This window comes from Littorina saxatilis, linkage group LG2, assembly GCF_037325665.1.
Source record: "Littorina saxatilis isolate snail1 linkage group LG2, US_GU_Lsax_2.0, whole genome shotgun sequence".
NCBI lineage: Eukaryota > Metazoa > Mollusca > Gastropoda > Littorinimorpha > Littorinidae > Littorina > Littorina saxatilis.
Genome location: NC_090246.1, coordinates 68787457 through 68806319, shown reverse-complemented (window position 1 = coordinate 68806319; position 18863 = coordinate 68787457). Strand labels below are relative to the sequence as shown.

At 41.2% G+C, this 18863-nt stretch overlaps 1 protein-coding gene across 1 annotated transcript in view; it reads right to left on the bottom strand.

Annotated features, from left to right (window-relative positions):
* LOC138956529 (A disintegrin and metalloproteinase with thrombospondin motifs adt-1-like) overlaps positions 1-18421 on the bottom strand; it is a 42086-nt gene extending 23665 nt beyond the window's left edge. The window contains exons 1-13 of the mRNA XM_070327869.1: positions 18276-18421; positions 16776-16851; positions 16268-16367; positions 12949-13026; positions 8374-8501; positions 8013-8050; positions 4728-4836; positions 4235-4387; positions 3854-3986; positions 3387-3512; positions 3135-3189; positions 2473-2631; positions 1675-1854 (exon numbers count right to left, since the gene is read on the bottom strand). Coding sequence (XP_070183970.1) covers positions 1675-1854; positions 2473-2631; positions 3135-3189; positions 3387-3512; positions 3854-3986; positions 4235-4387; positions 4728-4836; positions 8013-8050; positions 8374-8501; positions 12949-13026; positions 16268-16367; positions 16776-16851; positions 18276-18333 — 1393 coding nt within the window. The 5' untranslated portion in view covers positions 18334-18421. The remainder of the gene's footprint in view (positions 1-1674; positions 1855-2472; positions 2632-3134; positions 3190-3386; positions 3513-3853; positions 3987-4234; positions 4388-4727; positions 4837-8012; positions 8051-8373; positions 8502-12948; positions 13027-16267; positions 16368-16775; positions 16852-18275) is intronic.
* Between the last annotated feature and the right edge of the window lie 442 nt (positions 18422-18863).

Here is an 18863-nt window from a genome sequence, read left to right as displayed (position 1 = left end):
GGATTGCAGATTGCATGGACATAATCGCCACAGGGAAAATCATTCAAATCCTTACTCCGAAAGTTAACAAAAAGCTATTATTGTCTCAAGAAGAGAAATTGTTTCTACAACTGAACACACAGACTGTAAAATGCATGTGTATACAAAAGCAATTATGCTAAACAAGCCCATCATTAAATGAATGGAAGTCAAAGTAAATAAAATAAAATGCAATTTCAAATGTGAAGGTATCTTAAAATGTCGATGAACAAACGCAAGGGAACTGAGCGCCATCATAAAAATACCTTTCATTACAAGAAGGAAAAAAAAAACGTAACTGACAGACTGATTCTAATATAGGTCCCTGATAACACTTATAGTATCCACCACCTTCAAATATGATAATTAAACTTCATTTTAAAAAGCTTCATGATTATGCACTGCAAAGTAAGCTACACGTTTTGTTTAGCTGTTTCGTACACATAAAAAAAGGCTTTGTGATTCTTTGGTCTAAGTGCCAATAGAAGGTTTTGAAAGGAGCAAGTTAAAATGTAAAGGCACACTACCTTATATCATATATATACAATATCACACTACCACGGAAAGTCAATACAATGCATACCCAGGTCAAAACAACGTTCACACACGAGTGTGTATCGTGTGTATCATCTTTGTCAACACAATGCAGGCGGTGTTTCAGTTTATTGAAATACTGAGTGTATGTGAGTGTAATTATGCACATTCACTTTTGGCCAATTTAAATGAGCTTGATGTGGAATTTTGTTATCTATTGGTCAAACGGTCATTTCAACCGGCACTGTCAAAACAACGATGGAACTGGCCAATAGTCACAATAACGAGGGGAAAACATGTATACCCCGGTCAAAACAACGTTCACACACGAGTGTGTATCATCTTTGTCAACACAATGCAGGCGGTGTTTCAGTTTATTGAAATATTGAGTGCATGTGAGTGTAATTATGCACATTCACTTTTGGCCAATTTAAATAAGCTTGATGTGGAATTTCTTATCTATTGGTCAAACGGTCACTTCAGCAGGCACTGTCAAAACAACGATGGGACCGGCCAATGGTCACAATAACGAGGGGAAAACATGTATACCCCGGTCAAAACAACGTTCACACACAAGTGTGTATCGTGTGTATCATCTTTGTCAACACAATGCAGGCGGTGTTTCAGTTTATTGAAATATTGAGTGTATGTGAGTGTAATTATGCACATTCACTTTTGGCCAATTTAAATAAGCTTGATGTGGAATTTCTTATCTATTGGTCAAACGGTCACTTCAGCAGGCACTGTCAAAACAACGATGGGGCCGGCCAATGGTCACAATAACGAGGGGAAAACAAGTATGTGTGTGTGTGTGTGTGTGTGTGTGTGTGTGCGTGTGCGTGCGTGCGTGCATGCGTGCGTGCGTGCGTGCATGCGTGAACGACTTTGGAAATTGGCGTTAATACGAATTCCCTTTCAAGGTCTTGTCTGTGTATCGGGGGTTTGTCATCAACAAATACCAAAATATAAGTAAAACAATGTGAGATTGTCAGTCAGAAAATTACCAATACTTCAGTGACTATACAGTTATACAAATGTTGTGTCGTTCAATCGGAAAAAAGATAGTGTAATTAAACACGCAGGATATTTTTAATAACCCAGAAACAATTTTAATGGAGGTACCTGTTGTGTCAGAGCTGGTTCCGGTTGCAGGTGCTGGCGCCGCGGTTGTTGCAGGTGCTGGCGCCGCGGTTGTCGCAGATTGTTGATCCTGGCAGGTTCCGCAGCAGACTTCTTTATTATAGGAACAGGCATTGGCGGATAATGTAGAACACCAAGAAGCTTGATCGCCATACTCACAACCTGTACACCAGTAAACATGTGGTTTGAACATGAATTTATTTTGATAATATGGAGCTGCATAGGAGACAAAAGATAAACTTGGGACCACACAACAAGCTATGCTTATACCGAGACTAAGGGGAGTAACCTCCTTTAAAATCGACTAAAACAAAACAGTAACAACAACAACAACAACAACAATAACAACAACTAATAATTGTGTGCGAGAACACAAATTATTGTATGAACCCACACGTGGGCGTATGGGTTAAGACATGTGACACAAAAGGTGAAGGACAATAATGTTGGTCAAGAATTAAATCCTCCAATAAGTGAAACTGCTCGTAGCACAAGTATCCTACGATATATGTGTGTGTGTGTGTGTGTGTGTGTGTGTGTGTGTGTGTGTGTGTGTGTGTGTGTGTGTGTGTGTGTGTGTGTGTGTGTGTGTGTGTGTGTATTTGCCGGTACGCGTGTTCGTGTGTACGTGCGTACATGTACAATTATATATCTTTACATGAGTATGTTAATTTGTCTGAAAATTCTCGCGCGCACAAACATGATAATATGTTCTCCGAGTCTTTGCGAGTAAATTGATGCATGTGTAGGCATATCTATGTGCATGTGTCAGGTTCTTACTTGCAATGCCCGTTTTAGCGGCTTCGCAGCTGGCGCAGCAGTCTTTGCGTATAAAGCTTTGGTAACAGAGATGCTGGTCTGTGGCTGTTATCAGCTCCTCGCAGCTCTTTCCCTCGTAGACTTTGGCGTAAGACGGGGCATTTCCAAAGGTGCATGTGTCTGGTGAGACAGAGATTTTGAATCAGATACACAAAGAGAATTAAGCGCTCTAAATGCATTCGGAACCAGTTTTCTGGCACCTGCGAGAATAACAAGAACTGGCACTGATGAACAAGCGACTTTCGTCCTCATTTGAGACAGTGATTAGTTTAAAGTCATCATTGAGGTTGATTACCAACCATAAACAGCCTGGATGCTCTCTGTGCACAATAGCATTTGTTTCAGAATTAATTTCGTAAAAGGCACTAGTGGGGCGAACTGTTTTCTCGAGGCACAGAGGGCCTTTAATGACACATTGTCATTTACTAATGCAAGAAATATATATATATACTGAACTGTTTTTTGCTGTATTTGTATGAGTTACACTGTTTGTCTTTATCTCAAGAAAGCTTCCATTAGTTTAGTCTAAACAGAACAGATTTTGCTGTAAACTAATACACGCAGTGCTGATTTTCAACAAACTATCAACGCTCGGACCCAAAGGACGTTTGCGGCCAACTTACCCGACACACTCGTTGACGCAGTTGCTGAGTCCATGCACAATCCAAGAGAACACGTCTGAAATCCAGAGTGCGAAACTGATATAGATGGCCTATGTTTATCAGGTACCAGAGAGATTCTGAAACGCTTTTTCAAATTGCAAGATTTTCTCACAAGGTGGGATTTCAACAAATCAAAAATAAAAGTGACACAAGAATAAAAACACCAGAATCCTGCAGACACATGCATAATAAAGAGTCAATCGTCGTATTCACCTTGCCACTTCCACAGGGGAAGCCGTCAGTTCCCACCACGCTGATGTAGTTAGGGGCGTCACTCAGGCACCAGATGGCAGTGCACACGTCACTGTAGTCCAGGGATCCTTGCGGTCCGTAGAATGTCTGCACACAGATCAACAATGGTATAGCTCAAGACCCTCGTACTGTGCATATATGATAATGTTGTTGTTGTTGGTGTTGGTGTTGGTGTTGGTGTTGTTGTTGTTGTTGTTGGTGGTGGTGGTGGTGGTGGTGGTGTTTTGGTGTTGTTGCTGCTGCTGCTGCTGCTGCGGCTACCGATGATGCTGAAGATGCAGATGACGACGACCTTGACGACGCTAATGTCGCTGCTGATGCTGATGCCACTGATGATGATGACGACGACGATGATGATGATGATGATGATGATGCCGATGATGATGATGATGATGATGATGATGATGATGATACTGAAAAATACTCACTCTTCCTAAGTAGGAGTGGTCACCGGCTGTCATCCTGCAGACGGTATCGGGATCGTAACGCTCTCCGATCTGTGGGGCGTTCAGTACTGGCGTCACCGTGTTGGCCGCAGAGAGACAGCTACCGGTTACGCTACTGCAATGCACATGACAACATTTCTGTTTTCGAGCGCTCTACTTGCTTTCTACTACGAGAAATTTCCCAGCGATGGGACAATAAAGTAATGAAAATGAAAAAAAAGAAGAAAGAAGACGAAAACAAATAATGTAAACGAAAACTGTCAATACAACCATTCAACAAATGTAAACGTAATGCACATTTTGCTTGGCAACGATGTGCAATGCAGTCGATTTCCATGGAAACCAAGAAGAGTGATAACTTACTCATGCAGAGTTTGCAGGAAGTTTCTGAAGTAGGTTCTGGAACAGCTCGAGAACTTAAAGTTGAGTGGAGAGTTCTGCGATCGCACCGCATCCATTATTTTCATGGAGTCGGAACCACACGTGTTATGGTCACCATCGTGTTTGGCACCAAGGCTGTTGTATGAAATGATTGCCGATTATTCCCGTCATATATATTGTTATGACGATCGCAAAAAGAAATTATTATGACATAACAAGAGGTACTCAGTCTATCGCGAGAAATAACCAAGAAAAATCGGATCAAAACAGCTCTTGTTCGTGTTCAAAGCTACCCTTTATCTCTCTACCTAACCGCCATTTTCGTTAGAATCGGATGGAGAAAAAAAATCATACGCTTAGATTCGCAAAATGATCGTCGGGGGCAAAGGGAGGGGGAGAGGGTAGAGAGTGGAAGGGGGTTGGGGGAAGCTTGAAATACGGCGAGTAAAACAAAACAAATAATTTGTGTTCGTACCTGTGTCCGAGTTCGTGAACCAGGGTGAGAACACTGTTACCGTTGGGACTTACTTCCACTGCTGACAGAGATTCTGTGGAGTGGCACATCTTTCCCAGCAAAGCCACACCTGTAGGATTTTAATGTACAAACACGGTTTTTTTTTTTATAGCAGGATGAAGGGTGACAGACATTTTGAATATAATGCATTATGCACCGCACTTAAATCCAGACGTATATAATATGTTACAGTCAATAAATCAAATCAGTCATTACGCATATGACTGAAATGTTCAGTCATTACGTGAAATGACTGTTTCATACAGGCATTACGTGTAATTACTAAAATATCTAGTCATTACGTGTAAGGACTAAACGTGGTTGTGTGTATGGTCACAGTCAATAAGTGAAATCAGTCAATAGGTGAAATGAGTTGGAACCATTTCTGAAAATTATACAATTGAATGTATTTAAATTTTTCGGGATTGAAGGTAAATAGAAGCAAATTTAGTACATGTTTAAATTGTCTTGTGTTGGCATGAGAGAGAGAGAGAGACAGAGAGAGAGAGAGAGAGAGAGAGAGAGAGAGAGAGAGAGAGAGAGAGAGAGAGAGAGAGAGAGAGAGAGAGAGAGAGAGAGAGAGAGCCTGATCTTGACAACAGATAGTATTGTCTGCGCGGTTTCATGCTGCTTTGTTCTTTTAAAGAGGGTAATTCGACGATTATCTCTTGGTACTCTTCCTAGGATAGAAGATTCCTGGCTTTTGAAGCCTTTGGCGTTTTAGATCTTCTGGAGATGACTTTTCTAACGCATCCAGTTTCTGCTGCTTTGTCGACTGCGTTCACAAGTATTACTGTCACAAACAAAGTGGCGTGTTAGACTAGAGCAGAGAACGTCGTGAACTGTACTCAAGTTTGTTTGACGTGATGTTAGTGAAGTACAACCAAGGCCAAGAACGTTGGGGAAAAAAATGTCACTAATTGGGCAAGAATCTACTCACAAATAAACTGTACTCAAGGTTGTTTGACGTGATGTTAGAGATTTACAATCCAAGGTTGATCGTCATAAGATGTCAATGAAATAAACGCACTGACAATACTATAACCATGTTGACATCTTTTCATTTTGTAAATAAAGGAAATGAAAATCCCATGGTATAAATCTACAGAGATTAGCCTTAGGCTAACACATATATTGAATACATGTACAAAGTAATGTTAGTCATTACGCTTATTGACTGCTGTCACCTATTGACTGTCACCTCTGACGATCCAGTCATTACACATAATGACTAGAGATTTTAGTCATTACACGTAATGCGCGTAATGACTGATTTCACTTATTGACTGTAACATATACACATGACCATATCAATATTTTACATTGCAGGATTGCATTGTTAATGGTGGTAATGTAACAGCAATGTTTAGTTGATTTAGATGTCCAGATTCCGAGTGACTGTGATTTTTGGAAACGAAAACATACTGTTGATTTGGATAAAAAGAAACTGGTTATTGGCTGTAAAAAACACAAAAGAAGAAAGACTACGTTTGTTGCACTGGAAATTATTGCATGGCATAGGCCTATATCCAATATCTTATTAAACAAGATGGGATTACGAACATCGAGTATGTGCATTTTGTAATGAATTAGACACCCTTGAACATTTCTTTTGTTATTGCCAAGAGGTGATGAAGGGTAAGAAAATACATGTTGCCATAATTTTGAATGAAAAAAAGGTTTTTGGGGGTTGTCTTAGAGAAAACTGGAAAAATAATTATATTCATTTTGTGAATTATTGACCATTGGTAAATTTAAATATGGGAAAAGGTTAGATTTGGGTGTATTATTGGAAACTGAGTTGAACATCAGAAGTAAATTTGTTATGATTTTTGTTTGGTTTTTTGTTAACATTTATTAATAAAGTCTGTTGATTTGAAAATGTACACATTTTATTGAGAAAAGAAAAAGACCAATGAAGAAGGATTGCTCCAAGCCACACACATTTTTTTAATAAAAACAATAAAATAAATAAAAATGAGAGAGAAGGCAAACAACAACTGTAGTAGCAACCTGCATGCAACTGAAGTTGAAAACAAGTCGCGTAAGGCAAATTTACTACATTTAGTCAAGCTGTGGAACTCACAGAATGAAACTGAACGTAGTCCGCCGCTAGTGCAAAAGGCAGTGAAAGTTACGAGCCTGTTTGGCGCGGTAGCGGTTGCGCTGTGCTTCATAGCTCACGCTTTACTGTACCTCTCTTCGTTTTAACTTTCTGAGCGTGTTTTTAATCCAAACATATTACATCTATATGTTTTTAGAATCAAGAACCGACAAGGAATAAGATGAAATTGTTTTTAAATCGATTTCGGAAAGTTAATTTTGATCATAATTTTTATATTTTTAATTTTCATAGCTTGCTTTTAATCCAAATATAACATATTTATATGTTTTTGGAATCAGAACATGAAAACAAATAAGATGAACGTAAACTTGGATCGTTTTATAAACATTTTTTTTTTTTTACAATTTTCAGATTTTTAATTACCAAAGTCATTAATTAATTTTTAAGCCACCATGCTGAAATGCAATACCGAAGTCTGGCCTTCGTCGAAGATTGTTTGGCCAAAATTTCAATAAATTTGATTGAAAAATGAGGGTGTGACAGTGCCGCCTCAACTTTTACAAAAAGCCGGATATGACGTCATCAAAGACATTTATCGAAAAAAAAGAGAAAAAAAAACCGGGGATATCATTCCCAGGAACTCTCATGTAAAATTTCATAAAGATTGGTCCAGTAGTTTAGTCTGAATCACTCTACACACACACACGCACAGACACACACACACACACACACAGACATTCACCACACCCTCGTCTCGATCCCCCCCCCCCCCCCCCTACGTTAAAACATTTAGTCAAAACTTGACTATATGTAAAAAGGGTGATGGCATCTTGTCAAAGCCGCCTGCACAGACTCAGACAGAAAAACAGAAAATCTGACGAAAACACACGCTTACACAAAAACCGAAACACAAACACAAACAGAACACAAACACAAACAGAAGCACAAGCTGACATTTAAGACAAAGGCAAAGACACACACACCGACACACAAACACACATCCACGCACCCTCACACACACACACACACACACACACACACACACACACACACACACACACACACACACACATACAAACACACACACACACATACAAACACACACACACACACATATACACACACAAACCCTCATAATTATGTAACCTCATCTGTGTGTAGCTCAAAATGCAATGATTTACCATTAACGCCACTCTGTAATCCATCAGAGAGATCCCACCTGCAATAAATAGTGGTCAACTTGTAACTATACCATTCAGTTTTCAATGATAAAACTATAAATAGAAGTAGGCCTATACACAACCTACTTACGAAGTGTATCAATTGTACACACACACACACACACACACACACACACACACACACACACACACACACACACTCACACACACACACACACACACACACACGCACGCACGCACGCACATACAGACACACACTCACACACACACATACACACACACACACACACACAAGCACACACACCCTCCCCTTTCTCTTCACGACGCTACCCCACCCCCAGTCACATAAACAAAGTCATACCCTGTCAGTAAAACAGTGTGGTCTGTAAGGGGATAATTCTTCCCTTCCAACCAGAGTTGGAACGTTTTGAGAACTTTGTCTGAGCTCACTCTGTTCCCGTCATACACCTCTGTAGAAATTGTCTCGTCCTGAAATGTAAAGAAAAAAGTTTGGTTTGATAGTTTGTTTTGTTGTTGCGTTTTTTTCCCTTTTTTTCTAATGTGGTAACTGTTAGTAAATAATAACAGACATGTCGAGAAAATGGATTATCAAATGATATCATTTTTGAGACATGTATGTTATGATTTGTTAACAGTCAGCATATTAGAAATAACGGGTTTATTACCGTCTATTTCGACTAAAAGAAATTTCGAAGCGACCCCGCAAAGTAGACAGAACGGCCGCAATGGGAACGTGATCGCTCCTATCTGATTGTGCCTGTCATGACAGGCAAAGCATTCTCGTGACCTGTATCAACCAATCACTCACATGACGTGATGAATATTAATGGGTTAAAGGCACAGTAAGCCTCCCGTAAACCATCACAGACACGGTCAGGCTTTTACACACAGTAAAAACACCCTTTCATTTAAACACTCACCGATTGAGAACATCCTCCGTAAAGAGCGAACAATTTTCAAAGAATTTATTTTTGCGTGGTTTATCTTACCCCTGAGCCATCGTGAACCCGTGTGATCCAGTTTCCCTTTTTCACAATGTAGTCGTCAGTTAGCCTTATTTGAATGCGACTCGATGTGAGCTTATTTACAATAGCACGTTTTTATGCACGAAACAAACGGCTGTGGTTCACAAGAACTCTAGCGATGGCTTTTGACTGTTGAGAGGAACGGCGATATGCACTGACTGATAAACCGTCGTCTGCTGACCATTGCGTGACCCTGCTTCCGGGCTTTTCTTTTTTCAAACTTTCACAACTTCGAATTGCACTGATCTTGTCTTGATGAAAAAAGAATTATTTTATGATTAAAGAATGTTTGTGTAACAAGCTAGATTTTAAAAGTTAGGTCTAGCGCAAAAACGCACCACGGTCCAAAAACATTCTGATAACCATCGATCCACGGCTGTCGCCAGTTTAAGTGTGATGGGGTGGAGTGGAAGGGGGAAATAGGCCAGGAAGCATAAATGAGACGCCAAGACAGAGGTTGCGATAACGTGACTTTTAATTAACGTACACTAGAAAGCACATCAGAAAGCAGTGTAGATTCTCCTCAGTGAGCACACTTGAAAGGAACACAAAACCTGCTGCTGACGATAGTCGCGAAACACAAGAGCACGAATTCGCAAGTCGCGATACATTTGGGCAGAGGTTCGACACTGTCATGACAACAACATATGAGCAGCACACAACTCACTCGATGATCGGTCTCACTAAACGCGTCTGCTGATCTAGCCTAAGTGCTCAGTCTTTTAAAGGCTGGTCACTTCCGATTTCCTGTGGCGATAAGCCAATAGGAAGGCTACCCGGTGTCAGACAACGGGGGGTGTCGTCTTAAGATTGCCTGCCAAATGAAAGGGATCGTTAAAGAGGCAGAGAGCCGTGTCGGTGTCACGCACCGGAAATATTACGCACACCGGATAAGGTTCATTAGATTACAAGCAGTTACAAAGAGGGGGGGGGGGGGTAAGAGACTAAAACCTCCAAGCCACCTGGCATCTTCTATGATGTACCCTGTCAAAAGAAATGACACCCACTTGACAAAACGCCGAGTCCAACGAATACCCAGACAGGCTGGCAGCACATTACATAACGACCACCTACATCTGAGATAAGAGGTTAGAAAGGAATCCGGTCAAGAGTCTACCCTACGATAGTAAACACACAATAATCCTAGCGGGAGACACAACTTGGGTCAGGGGAAGATAATAGACAGAGGAGGCAACTGGGTCGAGCAGGAGATAATTACACAAAAAGACTGGGTACGCCACTTGACTACATCCCCCCCAGCTCTATACCAACTGCGTCCTCGCAGGTACAGCGCCTCGGGAATAGCTGAAAATGACATCTATAAATCAAACACAAGTTCACCCAAGTGAAACAACAAATAAAATCAGGAACGGTAACGGATGACACTCACAGTCACCCAACCCATTCATACAAGACACAATACAACAGGCAATCAATAATCATAGTGTACACACAGTCTCTTAGCTGAGCACAAACAGTCTCACAAATGACACATTGCCCCCGTGACAGCAGCACATTTATTACTCACACAAGTCCGTCTGTTCAAAATAAATAAAATCAAGTTTATTACAGCACTACTCAGAACGAAAACATTCGTTCCCGTATTCGGTGCGAGCGGCGAACTACATACACAGCAGCCGGAGGAGGGACCAGAGGTTCCGGGTCTCTAGCAAGAGGCTGGTCTTGAACACGTGCTGGAGGTGCCTGTGGATCAGGAACTGGTGCAGGGGCTGCTGGCTGCACCGGAAGAGGCTGGATGGGTGGGGGTAAGACAGGCGTGCCATGTAGACAGTGCCTCGGTCAGAGAATGTTGGGGTAGCAGGGACTTGGGGTAAAGGGGCAAGATTGAGCATGGAATCCCAAAATGTGACCTGCTGAGTGTCGTGTAGCTGCACGGGGACTGGCAGTGTCACATTTTGATGCTCTTCCTCTGTCTGGCAGCTTTGCTCACGGAGAGGTTGCGTGTTGGATGTTGACTGACTCACACGTTTCTCACTTGGCTGTCTCCATGACAGTGGTTGTTGATCTCTTTGACGCTTGGTAGGGCACCTGCTCTGCAGATGCCCGTGGCGGTTGCAAAGCCAACAACGTGGCTTCGCGGATCGTTGCTGTTGACGTAAGGCAGCTCGAGGGTGTTGGTCCAGGGCAGCTCGAAGCTCTGCTGAGCTGACGGCGAGTTCGTTGACTGGGACCTGCAGCCTGCTTAACCCGGCACTCCTCTCTTTGGAAACAGGAGTTGCTTGGTCAGCCACTACATCGACATCTTCCCTCATCCACCTGAGAGCTTCGGCACGGACTGCCGCAAAAGTGACAGCTTCACGCCCTCTCACAAAGCGCAGCAGATCTCGTCGTAGAGGATGCAAAAACAGTCCATCGATGAAATGATCCCGGAGAGCATCATCTGTTAATGTATCAGGAACAACAGAATTAATCTTGACATGCAGAGACTGCAAACTGTGGGCGTATGAAAGAAGGCCCTCCTCTTGTCCCTGGTAGCGCGTGAAGAATGACGAAAGCAGTGAAGAACTGCTGGCGTTGTCACCAAACGTGTCCTGCAGAATGGTCAGGACTAGGTCAGCCGTAGCGGTCGCCTGAGGGGGGTGCAGGTTAACCTCCTTCCTGGCAGCCCCAGCGAGTGACTGGATCAGCCACTCTGCTCCCTCCCCTCCAAGTGCCGCCATGTTGAAGTGGGAAATGACGCGACGTGCCTCGGTGCTGAAATCGTCGAGCTGACAGCCATCGTCACCACCAGTGAAGACAGGAAGCCTGGGAGGGGGGAACATCTGCCACTGGGGTCTAGGAACCCCGTCGATCGCCATCTTGAATACGTTGAGTACCTCCTACACTGCTACCCCTGCTTTCTGGTGTTAAACTACGGCGTCTCTACTTCCTGAATCCTGCTCGCATGCGCCAGATGTGATAGAGTGCCAAAACACTACGATCACCTCGGGAAGCGAAGTGCAATCAAACAGGTTTGAAAATATTAGGGCTAATTTCTTAGCCTTATAAAAACTGTTATGCAAACCCGAAGGTTTCCATGAACATAATTACAGACAATCGGAAACCACCAGACCCCATCACAAACAGATTTCCACAAACCACGGGTGTTGACTTAAAGGCCAACAACTCGGGTGCAGAGTCTGCTGTGAAAGGAGCGGTAGCCTCCCCTGTCACATAAGGGAAGTAACTCATTTTTGACCTGAGTTCAGGATGGGTCCAAAAAGTGTTCAAGACAATCTGCAAAATTAATTCTTTAAAAATTGCTCGCTCTTTACGTAGGGCACCTAGGATGTTCCCGTTTGGTGAGCGTTCAAATGGAAGGGTGTTTGTACTGTGTGTAAAAGCCTGACAGTATCTGTGATGGTTTACGGGAGGCTTACTGTCCGGGCGTGATTTCCGGGATATTGAAAACAGCCGTCCAGCACCAAAAACGAGGCGCCATTGTTCTTCAGGGCCAAGTCCACGAAAATAAATTCTTTGAAAATTTCTCACGCTCGACAGAAAGCAGCCAGGATGTTCCCGTTCGGTGAACGTTTAAATGGAAGTATGCCTGTACTGCATGTAGACGCTCGGGGAGCTCTGTGATGGTTTACGGGAGGCTTACTGTGCCTTTAACAATAGGCTCACACAACAATCTCACGCATTTCAGTTGCTTCGATTTGTCTTGTCTAACAGAGAGCGACAGATTTAAAATCCACACCAGAGAGAAAGGACACAACGTAAATATATATTTGACGTAAATTGAGTGACGCAATTTCACTTGAATCTTGAGAATGACACACACACACACACACACACACACACACACACACACACACACACACACACACACACGCACGCACACACTCCCACACACACACACACACACACACACACTCACACACACTCACCGTAATGAATTCAATTCCGACGATTCTTGTGTCCAGATTTATTCCATAGGTGTCCAGTTGTTTGAAAATGGCGTTTGCCTAGGATAAGAAGAAATGCCAGTCAATTAATGAACTGTGACGAAAAAATCTCTCAGAAGTGCGTTCATGCGTACTTGTGGTGATGATTATCTAGTCATATGGGCAGTTCGGGTAAGTGCTTTTGAGTGTACGTGCGGGAGATGTATGCTTGTGTAAAAGGTTATATTTGGTACTTGAACAGGTAATCTTAACGTGCACAGAGAGAGAGAGAGAGAGAGAGAGAGAGAGAGAGAGAGAGAGAGAGAGAGAGAGAGAGAGAGAGAGAGAGAGAGAGAGAGAGAGAGAGAGAGAGAGAGAGAGAGAAACTGAAACTGAAACTGAAACTGAATCTGAAACTGAACTGTATTACCAAAGGATGCCAGAGGTTTTAGGCAAAGCCTAATCTTACAACCTGTCCCTTATACAAACACGTTAATACAGACGCACAGAATATAGATAGTAAAATTGACAAGGTTATTGTTTCTTACAGACGTACATAATGTTAATAGTAATAAGGAAAAGGGTTATGGTTTTGTATACACACTCAAAAATGGGGAAAACAATATAGTGTGGAAATTGCAGCATAGTTGCAATAATGCATTGCATATAAACATCCAAAACAACTAATAACAAAATGGAGGGAAAAAAATGTGGGGAGGAATTGTCCCAATCATTTGCATGTATATCGTTATCAATACATACACATAAAGACCAAATCAAAATACAAACATAACTTGACTAAATGTAAAAAGCACTAAAATATCAGATATGAAAAGTGTTCTATTTACCCATTAAGCGGGAATGAAACTGGCGCCAAAACGTTTTCACAGAGGATGCATTTCGGAGGGGTAGGGGTATGGAATTCCATATCATAGAGACGCTCCTGAGAAGGCTAAACTTGACTTATGCAAGTCTAGACGAGGGATGGGGGGAATCAGGTTCTGGGACCCATATCTTGTTGTGGCATGTCTAAAATGTAATTTTAAATATCCAGAAACATTATTGTTAATTACTTTGTACATAAAGACAGCCTTGTTTAGCGTCAACTGATCTTTCAAGGGAAGGAAATTAAGGAGCTTTAGTTTATCATTTGTTGGCTTATTTGACTCATGCAGAATTAGTTTTGCAGCACGGCGATGAAGAGAATTGAGTCGTTTGAGATGAACATCACTGCAGTTATCCCAAAGTGTTGAAACAAAGTTGATATGGGGCATTATGTGGGCGTAATAAAACAACTTGAGTGCTTCCACATCGGCATAATGTCTTAATTTAGACAATAAGTACAATTTTGTAGATACTAATTTGAAAATTTTACTCAAGTGAGTTTGCCATTTCAATTCTTGATCAACGATAACCCCTAACAATTTATGCTCTTTAAACTTGTTGCACTTGAGTTGAATCAATTGACAGTTGAAGCTGTAAGGGTTTTAATTGGTGTTTTTGTCTAGTTGTAATCACCATACTTTTCGTCTTAACAGGGTGAATAACCATTGCATTAGTGGTGCACCATTCTGTCATCTCATCTATACTGGCTTGAAGAGATTGGTTGACGGCTACCAAAGACTTCTGACTGGTGTGGATTGATGAATCATCCGCAAAGAACTCACATCTTACTTTCTCATCTGACACATGTAGAGGTAAATCATTTATATAAATACAGAACAATATAGGTCCTAATACAGACCCTTGAGGCACACCACTTTTGACAAAATCATTCGACGAAGTTTTACAGTTGATGAATACATATTGTGTCCGTTTTGAAAGATATGATTCAAAGAAGGCACAAGCAGAGTCATCTTTTAAGTAGCATTGTAATTTCTTTAATAATAAGGAGTGGTCTACAAGGTCAAAGGCTTTTGTAAAGTCCAGGAATAACGCTCCTGTTACTTCGGACTCATTAATAGCTGATAACCAAGTTTCACATAAAGAGCTGAGAGCAGTGTGGCACGAAAGCTTAGAGCGAAATCCAGCCTGAAATGGATGAAACAAATTCATTCCTTCCATATATTCCAGTAAATATTTCTGAATATGCTTCTCCAAAGGCTTAGATAAAACAGGTAAGAGGGAAATTGGTCGAAAGTTGTTAGGGTCCGTAAGATCCATGTTTTTGACAGTGGCACTACTTTGGCACATTTTAAAATAGAGGGGAAAACGTTTTGTTGTATGCCAAGGTTGTAGACATAAGTCAGTGAATCAATTATGTATGGTAAAGCAAGTTTGAGCAACAGGACAGGAATCTTATCGGGACCCATTGACTTTTTATTCGCCATCTGTTCTATCAGTTTTTCCAACCTCGTGGACAGTAATGGGTGGAATAGAAAACGTTTCGTTTTGAGTCAACTTTCGTCCACAAAATGTTTTTAATTTGTCTAGAGAGACATCATTATCAAGGGACTCATTCTGCGAGAGACAGGCTTTCAGTTTCTTTGCGAGCGAAATAAAGTGTTAATTAAAATCTTCTGGAGTTATTTGTGACGGAGAATTGGTCGATCTCTTTCGAGATTTATCAAAAACTTCATTCATTGCTCGCCAAATTGTAGAAGTATCTCTGTTATCAGAAAGCAATTTATTAAAATAATCTGCTTTTGCTTGCCTTACCGTTTTCAAAACTTCATTCCTTTGTAATTTCTACTCGCTTTTCATGTTATGTTCTTTAAAGAAATCACGCAACGCCATAGCCTCAATAATGATTGAGAGAGAGAGAGAGAGAGAGAGAGGGGGGATAGAGAGAGAGAGAGGGAGAGGGAGAGCGAGAGAGAGAGAGAGACAGACAGAGAGAGAGAGAGAGAGAGAGCGAGAGAGAGAAAGAAAGACAGAAGGAGAAAGGGGGTGAGAGAGCGAGAGAGGGAGTAAGAGAGAGAGAGAGGGAGAGAGAGAGGGAGAGAGAGAGAGAGCAAGAGAGAGAGTAAGAAAGACAGAAAGAGAAAGAGAGAGAGGGGGCGAGAGAGCGAGAAAGAGAGTGAGAGAGAGTGAGAGAGAGAGAGAGAGAGGGAGAGAAGGATGGAGAGAGAGAAAGGGGGAGACAGACGGCCAGACAGGCAGAGAGGGACAGGGGGACAGAGAGACAAACAGCATGCACATGTGGATGTGAGTAGGCTTTCTTTAATGTTCTTTGTTTCCTGTTACTGCATATCTTGCCAAGGGGAGGGGGATTGGGTGTTAGAGAGTGGCAGGAGGGGGGGGGGGGGGTAGTGTATGCGCGCAGTTTTCCGGCCTGTTTTTTAAACTAACTACAATAGCTTCCATTACAAACATGGCATACCCCAGCAAAAACTGAACGAATGTAGTCTGTCATTTGTGCTTCAGTGTCAGCATTTCTTTTGGCGTCGGTGTCGGTGGCCGATGTCAGATCAGCCTTCCAGCTGCAAAACAAATATATACATTGATAAATAGATACTGATAGATATAATTATTCCGAAGTGAAAAACATACATACACTCGCACACAAGCATACAGGCACACCCCATACCCACATACACACACAGACAGACAGACAGACCAACAGACCGGCAGACCAACAGACCGACAGATTGACAGACAGACAGACAGACAGACAAACAGACAGACAGACAGACAGACAGACAGACAGACAGACAGACAGACAGATCGACAGACAAAACAGAACAAAAGACAAACACAGAGAGACAGAAACAAATACATAGCCTAAACAGCTAACATTGGTATTCGGTCTTCACTTGCAAGCGTTTTCCTTACGGATCTGATTTAAAATGTAAAATCTAAAGATAACTGGCCATTTCCCGCATACGTACTTGCTGAAGGCAAGCCTGTCCACAATAATCCGGGTTTCGATGCTGTTTTGCACAGAACTATCTATTGGTGCCCCATCTGAAATAAAACAGACAAATATAAATATCTTTCTTCTTTATGTTATAACACCGGTGTAGTTGTATGTTTTTAATCTTATTTTGAGCAAAACAGTGGCAGGAACAGAACAGAACATTGAAATGAATTAGATTTGACAAAACAGAAGCATAGAGAGAATCCTTCTTGTTCATTCTTCCACATTACAGTGGTGCTGTCAAACATTTCCAAAATCAAAGGAACAAAGAAGCAATGATGTTTTTTGTTCTGCTTAAATCTGCTTCCTTAAAATGTGACACGACAAACAAAAAACTATCAGTTAGACCAGGCAAAGAAAAACAGCTTCCAAGTTTGTTTGTTTTTCATTCTTGTTTAATCGGCAGTAGACGACCAAAATTTACGACGAAATAAACAAACTCTAAGCTTTTTCCCTTCCTGCTATCTATATGCTGCCAAATGTAAAACAAGAAAAAACAAACTCTAAAATTTAACAAAATAAAATAACAAAAGGAAATAAAACCAAGCACGGTAGCATGACATTTAAACTAAGAAACAGAAGAGAATACAATAATATTTAATAAACAAGATAACAATTAAATTAAATACAAAGCACCACACACACAAAAATGAATAAATAAACTGAGAAACAATTGATTGCGACATTGTTCGTACACAGCTAAAGCGTTCATTTCTGTGTCATTTCAAACATGATATGCCTTTTAAGGTACGTAATACTTTAACAAAAATTCGACGAACAATCAGCATAGGCACAATTTGGCAATTGTGACATAGGAGGAGAAAGTCTTATTATCTATGCAGAATAGGTTGTTTTGTTTCGCTTTCTTGCGAATTGCTTGTGATTTGTTTATTTGCTACAGACGTAGCCTACTTCAGATACAATATTGGATCATTTTGGGTACTTGCTCAATATGTGTTGCAATGTTCTGCAGAGGGTTTTTTTTAAAACCCGTCACATGTTTGTTGACGTACTTAGAAAAATATAGCAACAACAACAAAACCTCCGAGTCTGGTTGGTAAATAATATACAGCACTCTCCTGCTTCTCTTAAGATGGCTTGTTTATGGAACAATGTCGATATAGAATATCAAAATGATCAAATGTACTTTGACAATTTGGCAAAAAAAGAAATTACACATGTCAAGGACCTTTTAGAAAATAATAATATATGGTCATATTAGAATGTACAGAGGCCCTTCATCAAAACTGTATTTCTCTGTTCCTTATCATTTGCTGATTCCACAAATTTATAGTTTACGGTGTTTGGCGATGAAAATACGCTTTAAATGCAGAAAGTCTGAGAGAATCCGGGGTATTTCAGTGCAATCGCTTGACTGAATGGTTAATCACGCATCGGCGTTCTTGTTTTTGTGTGTATGTGTTTGATTGTTTGTTTGTTTGTTTGTTTGTTTGTTCGTGAAAGTACTCACCCGTCAAAGACACCAGAACACCGAAGACCAGCAAAGTAAAGCACTGGGCAGGATTCATCTTGCACTGACTGCAAATTCAGCTTATGGTTCTGAAGACAAAAACAAACTATCACTTTCACCTGTTAGCAATGCTTGACAAATGAAAGACAAACTGCTCTTATAGCAATATATCCGAGTGACTCCCTTATATAGGGAATGAGGGATCGGACAGTGGGAGGGACTGTGTGTATGTGTGTGTGTGTGTGTGTATGTGTGTGTGTGTATGTGTGTGTGTGTGTGTGTGTCTGTGTGTGTGTGTGTGTGTGTGTGTGTGTGTGTGTGTGGTTTTTTTGTGTGTGTGTGTGTGTGTCTGAGTACGTGTTTTGCATTTTGCTAAAACGCCATATGAGAGTATTCTTCGTTTATTGCCTTGGCAACAAATATTCTATTTCACAGCAGATGGGGAATCGTCTTTAAAGATTAATCACCAAAATGTAAAACTTAATTCCGCTGAGTTTAAATCGACTGTTCATTAGATTTTGCAACACCAAGCGTTATTTATTACGAACCACATTTGAAATTTCAAAAAATGTTAATGTTTCTCATCCC